At 42.2% G+C, this 17,462-nt stretch overlaps 1 protein-coding gene across 2 annotated transcripts in view; it reads right to left on the reverse strand.

The window, feature by feature from the left end:
• The window catches only part of ssbp4 (single stranded DNA binding protein 4), an 81,919-nt gene that overhangs the window by 8,316 nt on the left and 56,141 nt on the right, over positions 1-17,462 (reverse strand). For both annotated transcript variants that reach the window (XM_020632124.3, XM_020632125.3), the window contains exons 5-9: positions 12,420-12,509; positions 3,536-3,619; positions 1,625-1,751; positions 1,319-1,386; positions 105-169 (exon numbers count right to left, since the gene is read on the reverse strand). In XM_020632124.3, coding sequence (XP_020487780.2) covers positions 105-169; positions 1,319-1,386; positions 1,625-1,751; positions 3,536-3,619; positions 12,420-12,509 — 434 coding nt within the window. The remainder of the gene's footprint in view (positions 1-104; positions 170-1,318; positions 1,387-1,624; positions 1,752-3,535; positions 3,620-12,419; positions 12,510-17,462) is intronic.

Raw genomic sequence — 17,462 nt, forward strand, 5'->3', positions numbered from 1 at the left:
ACAACAACCCTAATCACTAGTTTTTCTCTTGCAACAAAATTATAAAAACATATATTTATTTTAATCAATTTGATCTTTTTTTTTCTTTCTTTCAATTAACTCACATGTTCATGCCGGGCATCCCTGGCCCCATGGAGTTTGGAGGGGGTCTCATCCCTCCGCCGTAGTTCTGCAAATTAGAGACACAGTCAGCATGCCATCTCACACCTGCTCCGTCTAAAGGTTTGAATCTTAATGAAGGCCAGCGACCATCATTTCTCCCACAAACTACTGTTTAATTGTGGGATGTTTGAGCTCTATTAATGTGTTTGTGTATGTCTATATGTTGTGTGTCTCTATGTGTGGATGCTCCCCTCTGTGTGTTTGCATGTATTCTTTCCTGGCTGCCCAGCAGGCAGGTTTGGCACACTTACATGTCTGTGGATGCGTTTGAATGCGTGTTAGTGTGTGTGTGTGTGTGTGTGTGTGTGTGTGAAATAGATATAGAGAGGGAGAGAGTAGGGGGGCAGGCCAGAGAGCAGCTTCACTCAGATGAAGAGTTTTGTTCAGCAGACGATTACACTTGTCGAGCAGATGCCACACCAGCTGCTGGTGCGCTAGCTGCCAAAGTCACCGAGCCAGGGTGGCACAGAGAGGGGCCGAGGGGCACAGGGAGAGTGTGTGAGTGTGTGAGTGTGTGTTTGTGTCTTTGTGTGAGGTGATGTTGGAGCGGTAGGTGGTTGGGTGCATGATGAAGCAGCTGGCTGGTAATAGTAATTCAAAGAGACACTGTTGTTTAAGCATCTTATGTATAACAACGACAAAAATTAAAGTGATAAAAGGAAACCAACAGTGCCAAACTTGGCAGCAGTGTTGAGTTTAAAATTCGTTGGTGGCGGCTTGCTCAGCAGCCAGAGTTTTCCGCCTCTGTTTGTCCCCAAGGTGGGAGTCGACAAGTAGGATTTAACATGTAGAACGGCTGCTGGCAGTGGCTAAGGGCTGGTCAGAGCCAAGCTAATCATCCGAGCTTTCTGATATTTAGTGGTGAAATTACAAGGCTGACAGAACCAAAATGTGTCTTCAGCAGAGCAGGATTATCTGCATGCATTTCCCCCCCAGCTGGTTTGATATTATAGCTGCTTTTATGGTAGACCTTAATGAGGGGCAACCACACAATGTTTTTGTTAATAAACTGACAATCCAATAAGCAAGTTTTTCTTTCTGGCAGTGTCAGATTTTACTGAAGGACATCATCCAGTGTCCTAACTTTCTCTGATTTATTTACAGATCTGTGTGTTTTACTCTTAAGGACTGTTTGAGTAATAAAAGTGTTACCTACCTGTGGACCCATGCCTCCCATGCCTCGAGGGGGATTCATTCTCATTGGACCTCCCATGTTTGGATGTCCTGTGGTGACACACACACACACACACACACACACACACACACACACACACACACACACACACACACACACACACACACACACACACACAGAGCGCAGCTTGTTATGGCAGCTCTTTTTAGATCAATAATGGTTCTTTAAATGAGGAGAGAGCGTTCTTGTTCAGAGGCCAATATAAGATTACTTTGCAGAGCGGAAAACTGCAGCCTCTCTGAAATAACACCACTTGTTTGTCCATACCTTGAGGTCTAGTGGGGTCCAAGCTGTTTGGCAGGAGGGGCTGTGACCCTGGGATGCTCCCAGGAGGCTGATTTGGCATACGGAGGGAGGGCCTGGGGCCGCCCGGGTACCGTGGAGACATAAAGGGCTGCAGGAAGGACAAGAGAAGGACAACGATTCCTTTATTTAATGACGATCAGGACAGGATTACTTGTTAGAAAATGAAATTTCTTTTTTTGAAGTACATCATATTGAATAAGCAACAACTAAAATGAATGAAATCAATTACGAAAGTGAATCATTTTCACTAATGATAGTTGTAATGAAGAATTAATTAGGTTTGTTCTATTACACAACATTTGATGAAAATGAATTATACAAACAATGTTACTGTGTAGAATGGTTTGTGAAATAAATGCAGCAAAAATCATTTAACTAACCATCAAAGGCAATCAACAGAGATAGAATTAATACACAAATGCATTACTTCTAAAGTGCAGCAAACACTACAGTGTAAATGTATCAGTGTACCATTGTCATTATTAGCACAGTGTATGTACTTTACACATACAGCTTAATAACCAGAATCCTTTAATCCTGGTCCATTTTCTATGAAGTGGATTTAATTTGTATAATACACAGATGTTTTCTCAAAAAGTGAATTAGCCTCAGATGAAAGGCCAACTGTCCTCTCATATTTGTGCATAATGACAAAAGGCACAAAAGGCTTCAAAAACACTTACTACGTATGTAACTTGGCCTTGTTTTAGGTGTTCTCTTTGTATGTCAGCAGGGGGAGCTATTGTGTTTAAGAACAATGTACTGTAGTAGTTGTGTTACATTTCTTTAAGAGGAGGGGCCTGTAGTTAAGTTTGGAAAGTAAGACCTCAGGTGGTTAAATCCATTAGGATGAAGGTAAAAGAGGACGGATAAGAGGGAGAGTACATGCAGGAAAGACACCTGGATTGGAAAAACAACACGTGTCAGAGCTGGAGGAACAAGAAAATAACATAATGGATGTGAGGACTTTTGTTTTCTAATTTCAATGTGTGCATGTTTTTTTTGCAGCTGTGCATGTGTGGGTTTCATTTTCAGAAAATGAGGGTGCCATTTACCCAGATGTTTCAGCAGAGCATGGACTAAAACTGAGACCCACATCCAGACCCAGTGCACAACTCATAAATAATGCACAGCTCCCAATAAACATTTTCAGAATTACCTACACTCCTGCAACTACAAACCCACACATCCAGTGAGACAGTGTGTCACATGATAAAAATGGATTCAAAACTCAATCCAACTATTTTAGCGTCAGGGGAAACACGCTGATTAGAATGCTGATTGTGTAAGAGTTGTGTGTTTCGGTCACGGAGCATGCATCTCATACAGAGATAAGAGCAGACAACACAAGTACAACAGGAGACTGGATTACAGTGGTAATTATGCATGTGTGTGTGTGTGTGTGTTTGGGGCAAGCAGAGGACAAGTTATATAATCCTTGTTATTCCTTAAGGAAAGAACAACTTACTACTGTTTTCTTTTCCCCCTTCCTCCATCTCTCCTTCTTTCCTATCTACCTTTCCCTCGTCTCTTTCTCCTCTCCTCCTTTAACCATGTTGTGGTGCGTTTGTGCACGAAGAGCTGCACTATGTCAGGCTCTGCTGCAATATTAATGCTCTATTGATGGACTATGGGATGGTGAGTGCAGGGCTGAGGGAGTGAGAAGGCCCTCCAGATGCACCTCGGCTCCTTGCAGCTGGGCCAACACAGCTAAATTATTTATCCAACCAACCATCATGGATGCTGCCTGTCCTGCCTGTTAGCACAAGAGACTCGTGTGCTTTGTGTACACTGTTGTTGTGTGAGCGAGCGAGTCAGTGACTAGACAAAAACACAGCGGATGAGGAAAGAGTGTAAATGTTTGCGTCTTACCTGTCCATGAGGTCCCATCATGGGGTTACTAGGGTTGTGTGGGGGAGGCTGCGTGTGGGGGGAGGGCTGAGATCCTGGAGGACCCTGGTGAAGAAAGTTCAAAAAGGTGTCAAAATGATGCTACACAAAAATGTTTTTGTTCTTGATTAAAACCGGCTTCTGAAGAGTATTTTAGTATTCTTATTTAATGCATGAAGGGCCCTGGTTTAGCTTATTGGGTAGAGCAGGGGCCCCAAGTACAGAGGCTACAGTCCTCCTTGCACTGGTCGCTGGTTCAACCCCAAATCAACAACTATTTAGTGCAGGACATCCCTCACTCTGCCTTCCAAAGAAATCCTGTCTCTCTTCAACTATCCTATTTAATTTAAGAATTTTTAAGAAAAATTCCCTGAAATATTCTGAGAAAAAATAAACGCTTCCCCTTTTCCCCGAAAGTTCTGTAAGGGGTTATAACATTTAGAGGCTTGTTTCACTTAAACAACAAACAAACAAATACATTTTTCACTTTGGACTTCTTTTATTAAGCATGCTGATGTTGACATTTTTAAAATCCAGGGTTCCAGCAATTTCTTTTCCCAGAAACAGTGTCTCTGTGACCAGTCTCATAACAAATAGAAGTAGTGGAATGAAAATTGTAGAATTTGGCTTAACTGAACATAAAACAAGTTTAAATTTCATTAAAAAGGTAAATCTTACGAAGCACATTCTCACAACATTTGAACCTAGATTGTTAAAAATGTTTCTGGCGGTATATTGCAGAATCCAGTTTTTCATCCTATGATTTGAATAAGCTACGAATCAACAGCAATGTGCAGGTTTGATGCTTTTTCATCACAGCTGAACATCTGAGACAATAAAACATATTTTAAGTCAGGATAGATGGTTATGGTATGAAGGTGTGATAATGACCAGCAAGACATGGAAGAGGGAAAAAAGAAACAATGACTGCTTAGAGACCACCAGGTAAATAAAGTTATGTCCTCAGAGGTACTTCAACAAACTGGAGCTAAAAAGAACATGTTTGACTGATAAAGACAATGACCAGAAGGCCAAATCCAATGATGTGATTATGCTTCTCTATGTCAGATTATTGTGTAAAGAGGTATTTGGAGCAAATTATCTCTGTGGAAGAATATTGTCAAAAAGATTCAAATACTAAATACACAATGGAGCAGCTTTAATTGCATTACAACTGAAGAGTAATTATAGCATGTCCTATTTCTTATGTGTAACTAGAGTGCACCTATCCTATCCAATTGGTTTTTATGGTTTCTATCTCTACATTTGAGAAGTTTTGTCATTTTTATTTGCAGAGGGCCACAGTGGCTTTTATGTACAAGACTTGCTAACTGCCAGGATGAGGTCAGATCAATTCAAGAAGTCTAGACTTTAAATTGCCTTTTTTTTGCCACAGTTTCACCAGGGTGTTTCCTAATTCAGTTTGACAGCAGTGCTGCTTTGTGGTCTACAGACATGGCCAAAGCAAGCTTTATTTTGGTATTTTACTCTTCATAGAACTGCCAAATATTTCAACCCAATCAAACATGATTGTAGCAAAACAGAAGAATGAATCCTTGATTGAAAAGAACTGAAATCATCCAGCCTGGCGCGACGATTCTCAGTCAGTGGTATCACTTTGGGAGGGAATCATCTGCCTCTGACGTTAGTCTATCAGAGCATACGCTGTGCAAGTACATTAAAGTGAATGAAGAATCAGAAGACTGTGTAGACCTTGACCTCTTTGCCTGTTTTGTTTTTCTTTTACAGTAACCTCGTCTGACTCCAGCAGCAGCTGCTCCAGCAGAGAACTGTTACCACCTGAACATCAATACTTAGAAAGAGGGACCACCCACTGCCAGAACGGGCTTATCTACCGGAGTCTGCCAGAGCCTCCGTCAAGCTCTCACCTATCAGGTAACATTTCAGGTGTGTGTGTATGTGTGTTTAAAGTTGTGCAACCGAGCAACAACGAGTGTCAATATGAAATCTCTCTTTTTTTAACAGGTGAAAGCAGAATGCTTCCCTCTCAGGTGCGGAGTGTGTGCTGGCTTACACGTGTGTGTGTGTGTGTGTGTGTGTGTGTGTGTGTGTGTGTGTGTGTGTGTGTGTGTGTGTGTGTGTGTGGTGAAGTGGGCTTCTACTTCAACAGGTGAGTATCTAACATAACAGTGAAAAGCTAAAGGATTAGGGGATTACTTACAGGAACATTATCTTAGAAACACACACTCAGCAAAACTCTGCTCTTCAGGTATAACTAAATGTTTGCGTTCACTTTTCCATGCAAACAAATGGAAATGGAAACATGGTAAGGCTGGAATTGATGACTCAGTATTTAATTTTGCATTTGATTTCTAATATGTTCATTGATCATAAATAACTCAAATAATATGTAGAATTGAAATAGATACATCTTACAAACAGTCTAATACCAAAATATATCAAATTGAATCAGCCTCAAATAGCAGATACTTACCATTCTGTCCAATTCATGACTTAAAGCCACTACCTGTATGAACTTGATGAGACTATAACATCTTCATTAAGGTTTATTTTGGGAAAACATAGTCTATTAAAAAATTGACGCAGACTAATGTGCTCCAATTAACCAGTTTTGAGTGCTCCCGTGCATGTTGGGTCAGTGTGGGTCACTGCCAGTCATGGCAAATGGATGCCAAATTTTAAATGTTTTAATTCTTCATCTATTGGCTTTAAGAGTTAAGCTTTTTTAATAGTAACGGACTGTCTCCTTTCTCCCTCAAAGTCTCCCTTTAACTCTCTTGTTGTGTGTCTCCCTCTCTCTTCCTCTACACTCCCCTCTGTCTCCTCCTCCCTTTTTCAACACTGCCCGCTGTGCCACCCTCTCTGTGTGACTGCTCTGCTGTCATGGCTGGGACCGTGAAGTGCCGACAGAGCCGAACACCAGGAACCTCTGGGTGCTGCCACAGTGGGAAAATAAACATGCCTGACTGACAGCGTGAAATTCATGTGTTCCCAAAGACAGCTGCCAGGTATGCCGTAAGCGAGTGCTGGTTTTGGCGGGAGAGATGAAGTTGTACATGCTCATAAAAACAAATAGCAGTTTATATAAGCATTAATTCATGGATTTAATATAACACATAGACATGCCTTGTTGAATTGTGGGGTTGCCCCTCAACTCATAGTCATAATAACCACTTATTAAACAACAACATACCAAGCAGCAGATCAATGATCTGGAATCTGGAATTTTTTTATTTAGTAGCAAACACAGTGTTCACAGATATGATGTTTGTAACTCTGCTACTGTTGTTCTTCTGCCTCTGTGTGTGTATGTGTGTGTGTGTGTGTGTGTGTGTGTGTGTGTGTGTGTGTGTGTGTGTGTGTGTGTGTGTGTGTGTGTGTGTGTGTGTGTGTGTGTGTGTGTGTGTGTGTGTGTGTGCGCGCGCGCATGTGTGTGTGTGTACGTGTGTGTGTGTGTGTGTGTGTACGTGTGTGTGTGTGTGTGTGTGCATGTTTTGGTTGGTTAACACCAGCTGTACTGGCTCGCTCTGTCTCTCAGCAGGTTCACGCTGGGGCTAATGTTGCGCTAGCTCTGTCTGACCTCAGAGGTTATTGTTGTTGATGTGCCAGTCTGAGAGTGTGTGTGCACGCATCTGAGTGTGTGTGTGTGTGTCTAACAAGACACCCCTGCAGGGTTTGGCTGCACAGATCCAGCTGCAGCAGTCTGCTTCTCCACTAAACACAAACACACACATGATGCTTGGATTATGTTCTTTAGGAGAACATTGAGTTAAATTAACTTCATTTTTGAAGCCTTATTTAACCATGACCTCAACAAAGGCATACTTTAAACACAAGTACGTCTAAAATGTAAAACTTTATGTTAAGAGGGAGACTTTTTTTTGTCCTGAAACTGAAGCTATCTCCCTTTGGTTCAGGCTATGTGAACACATGTTGTCACTGCAATGTAGTAAATACACACTTTCCCTCCACACTCATTCTCCTGTTCTTCTAATGTGCCATAATGGAGCATTGCTCCTCTGGCTGGGTCTCCCTGGGCCTTCCTGCTATTACATCTGAATGGGCCAGCATATGGCCTTTATGGCCGCACTGTTCTCTCTGCAGGTCCCTGCTGAACGAGGCAGAGGGAAAGAGGTGTACGCGCGGGGCGAGTCTGAAAAGTTGCTTGCTTGGAATGTGTGTGAGCGAGTGCGGTTGCACGACACTGTTTGTGTATACGGGTAGAAAAGGGGGGAAGACGAAGAAGAAGGAAGGGAGGGGGGGGGGGGGGGAACCCGGAGCGTTAAATGAAGCAATTAATAAAATCATTTTCTACCCGGCTAAGGAGATAACAGCTTGGCACAGTACCACAAGCCCATCAACGCAACCCCCCTGCCCCCAACACAACACTCATTTCAGCTAAGGAAGACCTACACTGCTGCCCCTCATGGACCACGAACAGAGGGAGGGAGTAGAGGGGATGGAGGAGTTTTCGTCTTTTGTTTACAGCTGACAACACTAGAGGGCAGTGTGTAACTATCATCAAACCGCTGAACACACACACACACACACACACACACACACACACACACACACACACACACAAAGCAGCCTGCATCAGTGAACACAACAAACAAAGCCAGGAGGAACAGAAACACACACACACACACACACACACACACACACACACACGCACGCGCGCGCGCGCTTGCTAACATTCCAGAGAGAGTGGCGGTGGCAGCAGTGGTCTCCTGCTAGCTCATGGTATATAGCATGGCAACACATCAGCTCTCAGATGAACACAACACGCTATCAGGGGTGTTTTCTCCCCAGAGGACGGCCGTGAAACGCTGACAGCCGTTTAAACATGTTAAGATGCCACCAAATGATTTATATATACCTGTGATCCCTGCCTGAGCGAAGAGGAGCGTTCAGCGCTCACGGCTGAAGTTTCACCTACACACACAGGGAAAATGTGTGTTTATGTGTGTGTTTCAAGGCAGTTCCTATATCCTCCTTTGAACTGATACCATAGCAGAAAAGTGCTGCAATGGAATGAAGAATGCAAAGCAGGCGACAAAGGCGACATAGAAATCTGTATTTAGTTTTTTTTTTACAAAGTCTTCCACTAGCTCAGGCAGACAATGGGCTAAGCAAATGTTGAGGAATGCCTCTCATTTCTAAGTGTCTCATTCAGGAATCGCTGTGTCATTTTATGTCGCCGTCCTCTCAAGGATAAGCAGTGGCGATAACAGTCAAAGGCAGTAAGTCTGCTCAAAAGGTTCAAGCACAAGTGAAAAGTTTTACCTGCACAATCTCGTCTGTCTTTTCCTGGATTGGTATTCACGGCGGTACTTCAGATTTGATTTTTAAAAAAAAAGGAGATTTAAATGCCTAACAAAGCTTTATTTTGGTGTCATTTGTTGACTGGTTCATGAGAAGTTAAAATCATTGTTATATATGTAGTTTGGGAAATGTGTGCTGTTCTGTGTCAATGAAAACCACCTTGTTACCCAAGATGTAAACAATCGCTCACACACTATACTAAGAGAACAACACAAACCTTTGACCCAAACCACCTTTCTTTAAGCATCACTTTTTTTTAAAGCTACCAGCATGTTAATTACCTGCACCTCTGTTCATCAACTGACCACAAGCCACCCTGAGATCAAATACCTTTGATAAAGACACCGTGAGCAGGTGTCTCCCTTATTCCACTTGTCGCTGCCATGTGTCAGCTTTGAACAGCTTCTTAAATTTTGCCTTTGATACCTGGGTTGCTTGTTCTTAAACGTTTAATCAAATCTCATCCTCTTGCCTTGCTTTTTTTTTTTTTACCTGCTGTTGTCCCTAACGAGATGCGATAACCTGCAGTAAAAAACATATTGCCCTTGACTTTGGATCATTATTTTGGCATGAAGAGCCATTTCAGTAGAAAAAAGAAAGAGGACTGCCCAACCCTAACTGGTTAACAGATTTAATGGAGCGCATTAAGTTTTTCCTTGTACCTGGCGTAGCGTGTGTAGATCAGATAATAAGGTCAACAAAGAGGGATTATTTGACAGATGGAGCATAAAAATCTCTAAATAGCAGATTTGACCTCACTTGCTTTCCCGAAGACTAAAGCCTAACACTCCTATTTATGCAGTGCTTTTTAAAAAAAAATTCCTCAATTACTTGATAAAAATCTTGTTTGATATTTTCAATTTCCATCTTTATTGGTGAATGAATTATCTGTTTATTGTCAGCTTTCTCTTTGCAAGAGAAAGGGGACCATTTCTAAAGGACTTCCCTGATGTCTCAGTGTCCTCTCCTCTCCTCCACTTTCTGCTTTCTTTTCCTCCATCTCTCTGTCATTAACTCTCCTCCCAACTGGCCCCCCTCATCTCCCCCTCTGCTTGTCCTTCCCAGAGGGCCATGATGCAGCAGCAATGGACTTTCTTTGAGAGGAGAGGAAGATTACCAACCCCAATGTATAGAGATTTTCACACTCACACAGACTTTCCCTGCTGTTTCTGCTCTTTTCCTCTGTCTCCCCACCTATATATTCCAAACATCCAGCTCGTCCTATACAGCTACAGATCAGGGGAGCATGGAAGCAGACGCCCTCCTCCTCTTCCCTACATCTCCTTTTCCCTCCACTGTCCGTCTTTTTTGCCCCCCTCATCCCTCCCTCCTAGGACTGTAGCCAATAACAGTGTTGGGGTCACCTATGTTAATTACCCTGCTAGTGCAAATTGGAAGAATTCTGCAGCACAGACACACTCACAAAACACACTAGAACAGTTCACACACACACACACACACACACACACACACACACACACACACACACACACACACACACACACACACACACACACGTCTGAGTCGGTGAGTAAGCATGCGTCACTAAAGCAGAGTGTGTGAGAGCGAGAAAATAATAGTTTCAAAGACAAGGGAAATGGAGAGAGTGATGAAATGTCATGGAGAAGGAGGCCGGGCATGTGAAGGAGAGAGGAGAGGGAAAAGATGGTTAAAAGAGGCTGATCGGAAGTTAAATGATTAAAGCACAAAAAATACCTCCTTTTAGTGGATATAATCATTTGCGATAGAAAACATAAACATATTGTTTTGCTTTGAATCCTTTGTACTCTTGCACACTACAATTGTGGAAACTTAACAGTGTTAGAATAAAAAAATATGGAGGAGGGAAAGATCCCACACACACACACAAAAAAAAAAAATTGCGCCCCCTTCACCTGAATGATTAAATGAACTGCAGAAAAGTCAGCAGCCTGCACTTTCAGCGCAGACCGCAAACATTAGATTCACCAGGGAGTGCAGCTACCTCAGCAGTGTGTGTGGTTTTAATGTTGGCTGAAGGTTGAAAAATGCCATATGGACACACATTTACATATGCTGCTGTTCTGGGAACCCTGTCCTGTACTTGATTTAAGAGAATGTGATGTAAAGTTTGGAAAAGGTAGAGAGAATATTTTCTGTTGTGCCGCATTATGTTGACAGTTTTTTTTGCTTTCTTTACCTTTGCCCGCTTTGCTGCTCTGATTAGCTGAGCTAAGCACAGACTGAATAAAAGAGAGTGAATATTGCTCTCCTCTCTGCTCATCCTGTCTATCTGTCGGTCTGTCTGTCTGTCTGTCTATCTGCAGCACACAGGGTCTATTTATGGAAAGCAATGTCACTCATGCAAAACCATCAGATAGCTCTCTCCCTGGCCTGCTCATACATCATTAACATTCTCTACGACCGCTGCATGCACACACAGACACACACACACACACACACACACACACACACAGACACACAGACACACACACTCACACGCACACACTCACACACACGAGCAAACTGGGCACACATCAACATGCCGACTGTACAACACCAAATGCTGCCAATCAAACTGTACATTATATTGCAGACATCTTTAAATGTACCACAAAGGCAAATGTGCTTTTTTCCTGAATTGTTGAACTGCTGATTTAAATGCTCATAGGATGTCACAGGTGTAGAGTTTTGCTTAAGAACTAATATGAGATCAACTTGACTGATCTGTTCATGGAATGATCTCTTCAATCAAAAGACCTCAGCTTGTATTGCTCCCTCAAAAGACGCAGCCAGATATCATTCCATTACTTTAATAGACATGTTAGTTCTCTTAAAAACCTGCACTGGTACTAATAGAAGATGAAGAAATCTGATTTTTTTTTCCAGCAATTACGAAGTATCATAAGTAATTCAACAGCTCTATGAGAATACAGTTTTCATTTCCCTTTTCGCCTCTGCCACTCGAGTGAATATCTTCAGAGGTTGCAGACATTTTAAAACCTCAAATCTGAAAGTGTCACTAGTTTAATGTATATCAAACTGTCAAACTAGGCTTGTGTGCTTGCATGTTTGTGTACAAGGGAGAAAGGAGAGAGTGATGGAAACACAGAGAGAGACAGAGAGAGAGAGAGAGAGAGTGTGTGTGACCTCGTCAGCCTCTGAGACAGCCTTCAGAGAACAGTGATGACAGGAGGAATTAGTGAAGCAACACAAACCAGAGAAAATAGCCTCCTATCCTCTCCTCTCCTGTCCTCTTCTCTTTTCTCCACTATAACTTTCACTGAGGCAACATTTCATATATCGGCAGATAAAGGTAGCAGACAAACTCTTAAGAAAACAGTTAGTTTTGTCAAACAGAGCACAGGCGTTGACAGCCTGAGCTTGGACATATGGGACAGAGGCAGAGAGACAGAGGAGGGAACACATCTGGACAGGGATTAGGACGGCTAAAGAGGCTAAAAAAGGAGGAGGAGACAGAAGGATAGGCTTAGTTATGGCTGTGGGAGGGGCTGTGCAATGGGTGAAGTTGGGGGCGGGTAAGGGGATGAAGTCAGCTAGAAAGTTCCTTTTTTCTTACTTGAAAGAAGCCCGGGGGCATGGGTCCTCCTGGCATGCCGTCGTTGGGTGGCATGTTGCCCATTACTGGACTGGGAGCAGCAGCCGCACTCTGAAAAAAAATAAAAAAAATAAAAAAAATTTAATCCTCATGTTAGATGGAGCAACAGCGATCTGAAAGGTGTTAGAAAATATTTTTATTGACTGAGTTTAACAATAAAAGAGTTATGATGAGCATTACTTATGTTGCACAAATTCAAACGTTTTATTCACTTGCTAAATTGGTAACAAACAGGGCAATTACAGTCAACTGATGAAACAGTGATTATCTTGACGGAGCGATTTGTGATTTGACAAAATACACAAAACTATCTAAACAAGATGCACATTAGGAAAAACTGAAAGACTTTGTACAAGTCTGAATGCTGCAACGTCTGACCAGAACAGACAGATATATCAATATGTTTTTTTCAGAATGAGCTGATGATGAATATATATGAAGTCTCAAAAGAGGTAGAGTTACAACCACAAGGATTCAAATGCATAGAATCATGTTCCAAACGACCAATCAAAACTACGTGAAAATGTGCAATTGGTTTTCTTAAACAACCTTCTGAGTGAACCACAATATTCCCCAATGTCAAAAACTATAGAAAGTATAAGAAGATGAACGATATGACCACTCCCCAAAAGTGAAGCCAAAACATGTGGAGCCCCTTTGCTGACTGTCAGCAGTATAGGTCAAAAGCCCCGCCTCCTACATGTTAACAAACAGGATGTCAAAGTATAATGTCAAAATAGTGTTTTTCTAACATAGATTCTGTCTAAAGTTCTTATCATGCTTATCTAATTATTTTATACTTTTTTATTTATTGACAAATGCGGCTCAAAATTCATTGGGTCAAACTTTTGAGGGACTTGAAGCAGCTATTATTTTGCTTATGAAGATTTTGTAGAACTCTGAGCAGCAAATCAGCATAGCAGAATTTGTATTTATAAAAAGCTTTCTTTATGCCTGCATGCAACACCCTGTTTGGATATTGCCTTTAAATATATATTTTAGCCAACATTTCCGTTGTTTTTGCTCCTAATTATTACGATTTTTTGATAGGGGAGATGACAGATGTGACAGTCTTTGGTTTTCTTCCGAGGCGGTGAGGCAGACTGTTAGCGTTCGGTCATAACTGCTCTGTCAGAGCTCAACATTCACACATGGCTAGCGTGATGTGAGGAGCAAAACAGTCACCCAAAGAAAAGATTTTCAGTTATGGGGATGTGGAGCCTAATAGGTCTTATACAGGGAAGCCAGGGCTTGTTGCACAACCATAATTGAAATACAGAAGTGTTTTGTCAAAGTTTTTATTTTTTACATGAAAAAATTTTACGACTGAACTATTACAGCCTTCGATGAAATCCACATACACACATCACTCTCCTCCAGCCCCTCCCCCCACGTAACAAGAGCTTCACTCACTTCCAGAGCAAACAATCCCTCCATCCGTCGGCTGACCCGCAGTGCCCAGACACTAACTAACAGGCCCCGGGGCCATGGACAAGCAGGAAGGCAGGAGTCAGGACACACACACACACACACACACACACACACACACACACACACACACACATTCAATCACACTGCACTCGTAGGTGGTGGTTCAGGGTGTGTGAATCTGTGAGCCTCTTAACAAATCATGAGAGACCTACGGAGTGGGACTATGGATGTATCCACAGGAGTCGGACACAGTTAGTGTAGATGCTTATGTTCTTCTCGGAGGTGTGTGTGTGTGTGTGTGTGTGTGTGTCTGTGTGATGTGTGTACATATCTACCAAAGTAGAAGGTAAAGACTAATACAGCTAAATGCCCCTCAAAAATAATTCATAATGTTGATATCATATTAAACCATTTGATTACAGCAGGGGGAAACCTTAAACACAAGTCAAGATTCCTTTAAGCCGGCAGCGTTGGTAAACCTAACATTACATTGGTGCTTCATAGTGCTGTTGTAGAATCTATTTGTAAAAAAAGAGCCACTGAGACCAAACCCAGGACCAGTTCAAATCACAAACAGTCATAGAAAGATAAAAACGTGTGTGTGTGTGTGTGCGAAGGGGTCCTTTATCCAATGGCCGATTGGTAGGTGATGTTCTTTACCTGTTAGGGTCGTCTTACACTTCCCTACACTGGGTACCAGTTACTGATCGCATCAAATTTAAAACCCTGCAGCTCGCTTACAAAACAGCAACAAAAACGGCTCCTCTTTACCTAAACTCTATAATCCAGGTCTACACTCCCTCCCGCCCACTGCGCTCTGCCAATGAAAGCATCTGATCTTACCTTCCCAACAGGGTCCTAAGTCTTTCACTAGACTCTTTTTCTCTGTCGCCCCCTGGTGGTAAAACGAACTTACAAACTCCATTCGATTTGCACCTTGTAGAAAAAGCTAAAGACCCATCTCTTTCATGAACACCTACTCACTTAATGGTATTACTGGTGATGATAATGATGATGATGATGGTTTTGTTTGATAATGACGATTTTAGTATACTTTTGATGCTGATTAGAACTCTGACAAACAGCAGTCAATGTTGTGCTTTTCCTCTGTGCATTGCCTGTCAGAACTAAAGCTGTTCGTTCGCACTTACTGACGTTGTTTCCTTCTATCTAGATCCTTGCTTGTGTTGTACTCTCTGATTTACGTCACTTTGGATGAAAGCGTCTGCTAAATGAATTGTAGAATTACACTTCTGGTCATGTGTAATACGCTGGTGTATGAACTGTAATGGGGTGTCTTAGAGTCTCGCCAAATGAAAAAAATCCTTTTCCTTGTTAAATCCAGTGTTCTTGTGTTAAATGTTTATTCTCTATCTGCCTTTATTTGTCAAATATATATCAATAAAGCACTAGCGGAGTATGTTTACATTAGAATAATTGTATTTTCTCTACCTTTAAAATGTTCAAATATCTGATGACTCATCCTGCACTCAGGTGTGTTAACAAATTATTCGACCAATATCCGGTATAGGTGTGTTTTACTCAATCTTGTACTACTGAAACCCAATAGGAAAATCAATGTACCAGTATACGACTAAGAATGATCTCTGAAAAACACAAAGGGACACTTTAACCTCAAAAGGAACCTGTAAACTGTGTGATTATGAGCTGTGATAGAACTATGGCATGGCACTATAGCTAAATGTCGTATACACACACACACACACACACACACACACACACACACACACACACACACACACACACACACACACACACACAGACTGAGTAAACCAGTCATGGCTTGAGCATTACCTACTGAGGGATAAACAGAGAAACGAAAAAAAAGGGGGAATGAAAATGTGAAAAGGAAGAGAGAGGCCAGAGGTAGCAGGATGAACGGCAGGGCATCTCACCGTGAGTAGAAAAAGTGAATGGAAGTGGTGCTGGCATGTAAGTATGCGTGACCAGCGTGTGTGTGCGTTTGTGTATGTATATATGTGTGTGTGTGTGTGTGTGTGTGTGTGTGTGTGTGTGTGTGTGTGTGTGTGTGTGGCTGCCTGCCTCCACCAGCCAACAAGGCTCCACAGTACTCAGGTGAAGCAGCAGCAAAAGGCCCCTTCTCCTAGTTGCCATGACAACCCCGACCTCAGCTCCTGCTCTCCAGTGCCCATTAAAACCCTCAGGCCGTCAATCATCAGCATGGCCAGGGAGCACAGAGAGAGAGAGAGCGAGAGAGAGCAAGAGAGAGAGAGAGAGAGAGAGAGAGAGAGAGAGAGAGAGAGGGAGGACAGAGGTAGAGGCCGATAAGAGAAAAAAAAGAGAGAAAAGAATAAGAGAGTAGAAGAAACAGAGATGGAGTTTAAAGCAGCCTGTGGCTTTTGATAGCTGCCCTGTTTGCTACTATCTCGCCTTTCTCTCTCTCTCTGCACACAGACATTATACACACACCTGAGCAGTGTTAACTCCTCACACACAGCACCCTCCTCCATCTCACTCTCTCTGCACCTCCATTCATGCACCCATTGTCTTTATTCATTTACATTTATTTTTCACTTGAGAACCTGTGCTGAGCAAACATTAGTTACATAAACATATTTCTCTATGTAACATCTTTAGTCTTAATTCAGCATTCACCATTCAAACCTCCTCCTCCTGATTTGAAAAAAAGCTTTTACATCAACTAAATGCTCAATCCTTTCAAAATCTCATGCTCTCTGATCATTGATTCTTATCCAGTGTGCACTGTGTTATGTGGCTCTGACCAGTTGCTATTTAATTTTATACATAAAAGTTTATTTTGTAATTAAGGGACATGCATTTTTTTCCTGCAATTTATACTGGTTGACGCTCATTTTGTTGTGTCTGAAGGGAATCTGAAGGCACTTTGTAATGTCTAAGCTCAGCTTCCTGACTGCCTTGGACATTTGGGATCAATCCGTTCAAATGAGTCACTCCTCTTTTAAGAAAAACAATGACTTGCCTAAGACTAGGACTAAACCCCCTTTCACACATGCACTCCTTGAAACGTCACCGTAGCCCTTTACAGAGTGCGTTTCAACATCAGCGTCATAAGAAAGCTGCAATCATTCCGTCTTTGTACATTCATACTGATTTCCACAATGGCATAATATTGGTTTTCCAGTGTGTGAATTCACAGTGCTTTATGGTGGAGCAGAAGCACGACTTAGAGAAACAGCTGGAGCTCCACATACACACCGCTGTTCTCTTCCGTGCTGGCTCCTCCGATCCTGTCTCGTCTCTGTAATGCCTCTGCTACTCCCTCTGAAGGTGGTAGAGGTGAGATTCCTCTCCCAATTATGCCACCATTCATACTAAAAGGGTGATGTCACAGTAAATGTTGCGCCTTCGACGGGCAGAAAAGAAGATACGAAGGGCAATTTCTCTTTTAATCAGGGTCATTTTATGTTAACAACCGCCACTATCAGATTCAGTAATTAAGCTTAAAAAGGTAAATCTCGTTTGCGGTAGCCTATATATTCATACTTTAAAGGGAGAAATTACATAGGCGTCAATGAATGTTTTCCCTCTGTAGATGAGGTAGAATAGTCC

This window comes from Labrus bergylta, chromosome 6 (assembly GCF_963930695.1).
Source record: "Labrus bergylta chromosome 6, fLabBer1.1, whole genome shotgun sequence".
NCBI lineage: Eukaryota > Metazoa > Chordata > Actinopteri > Labriformes > Labridae > Labrus > Labrus bergylta.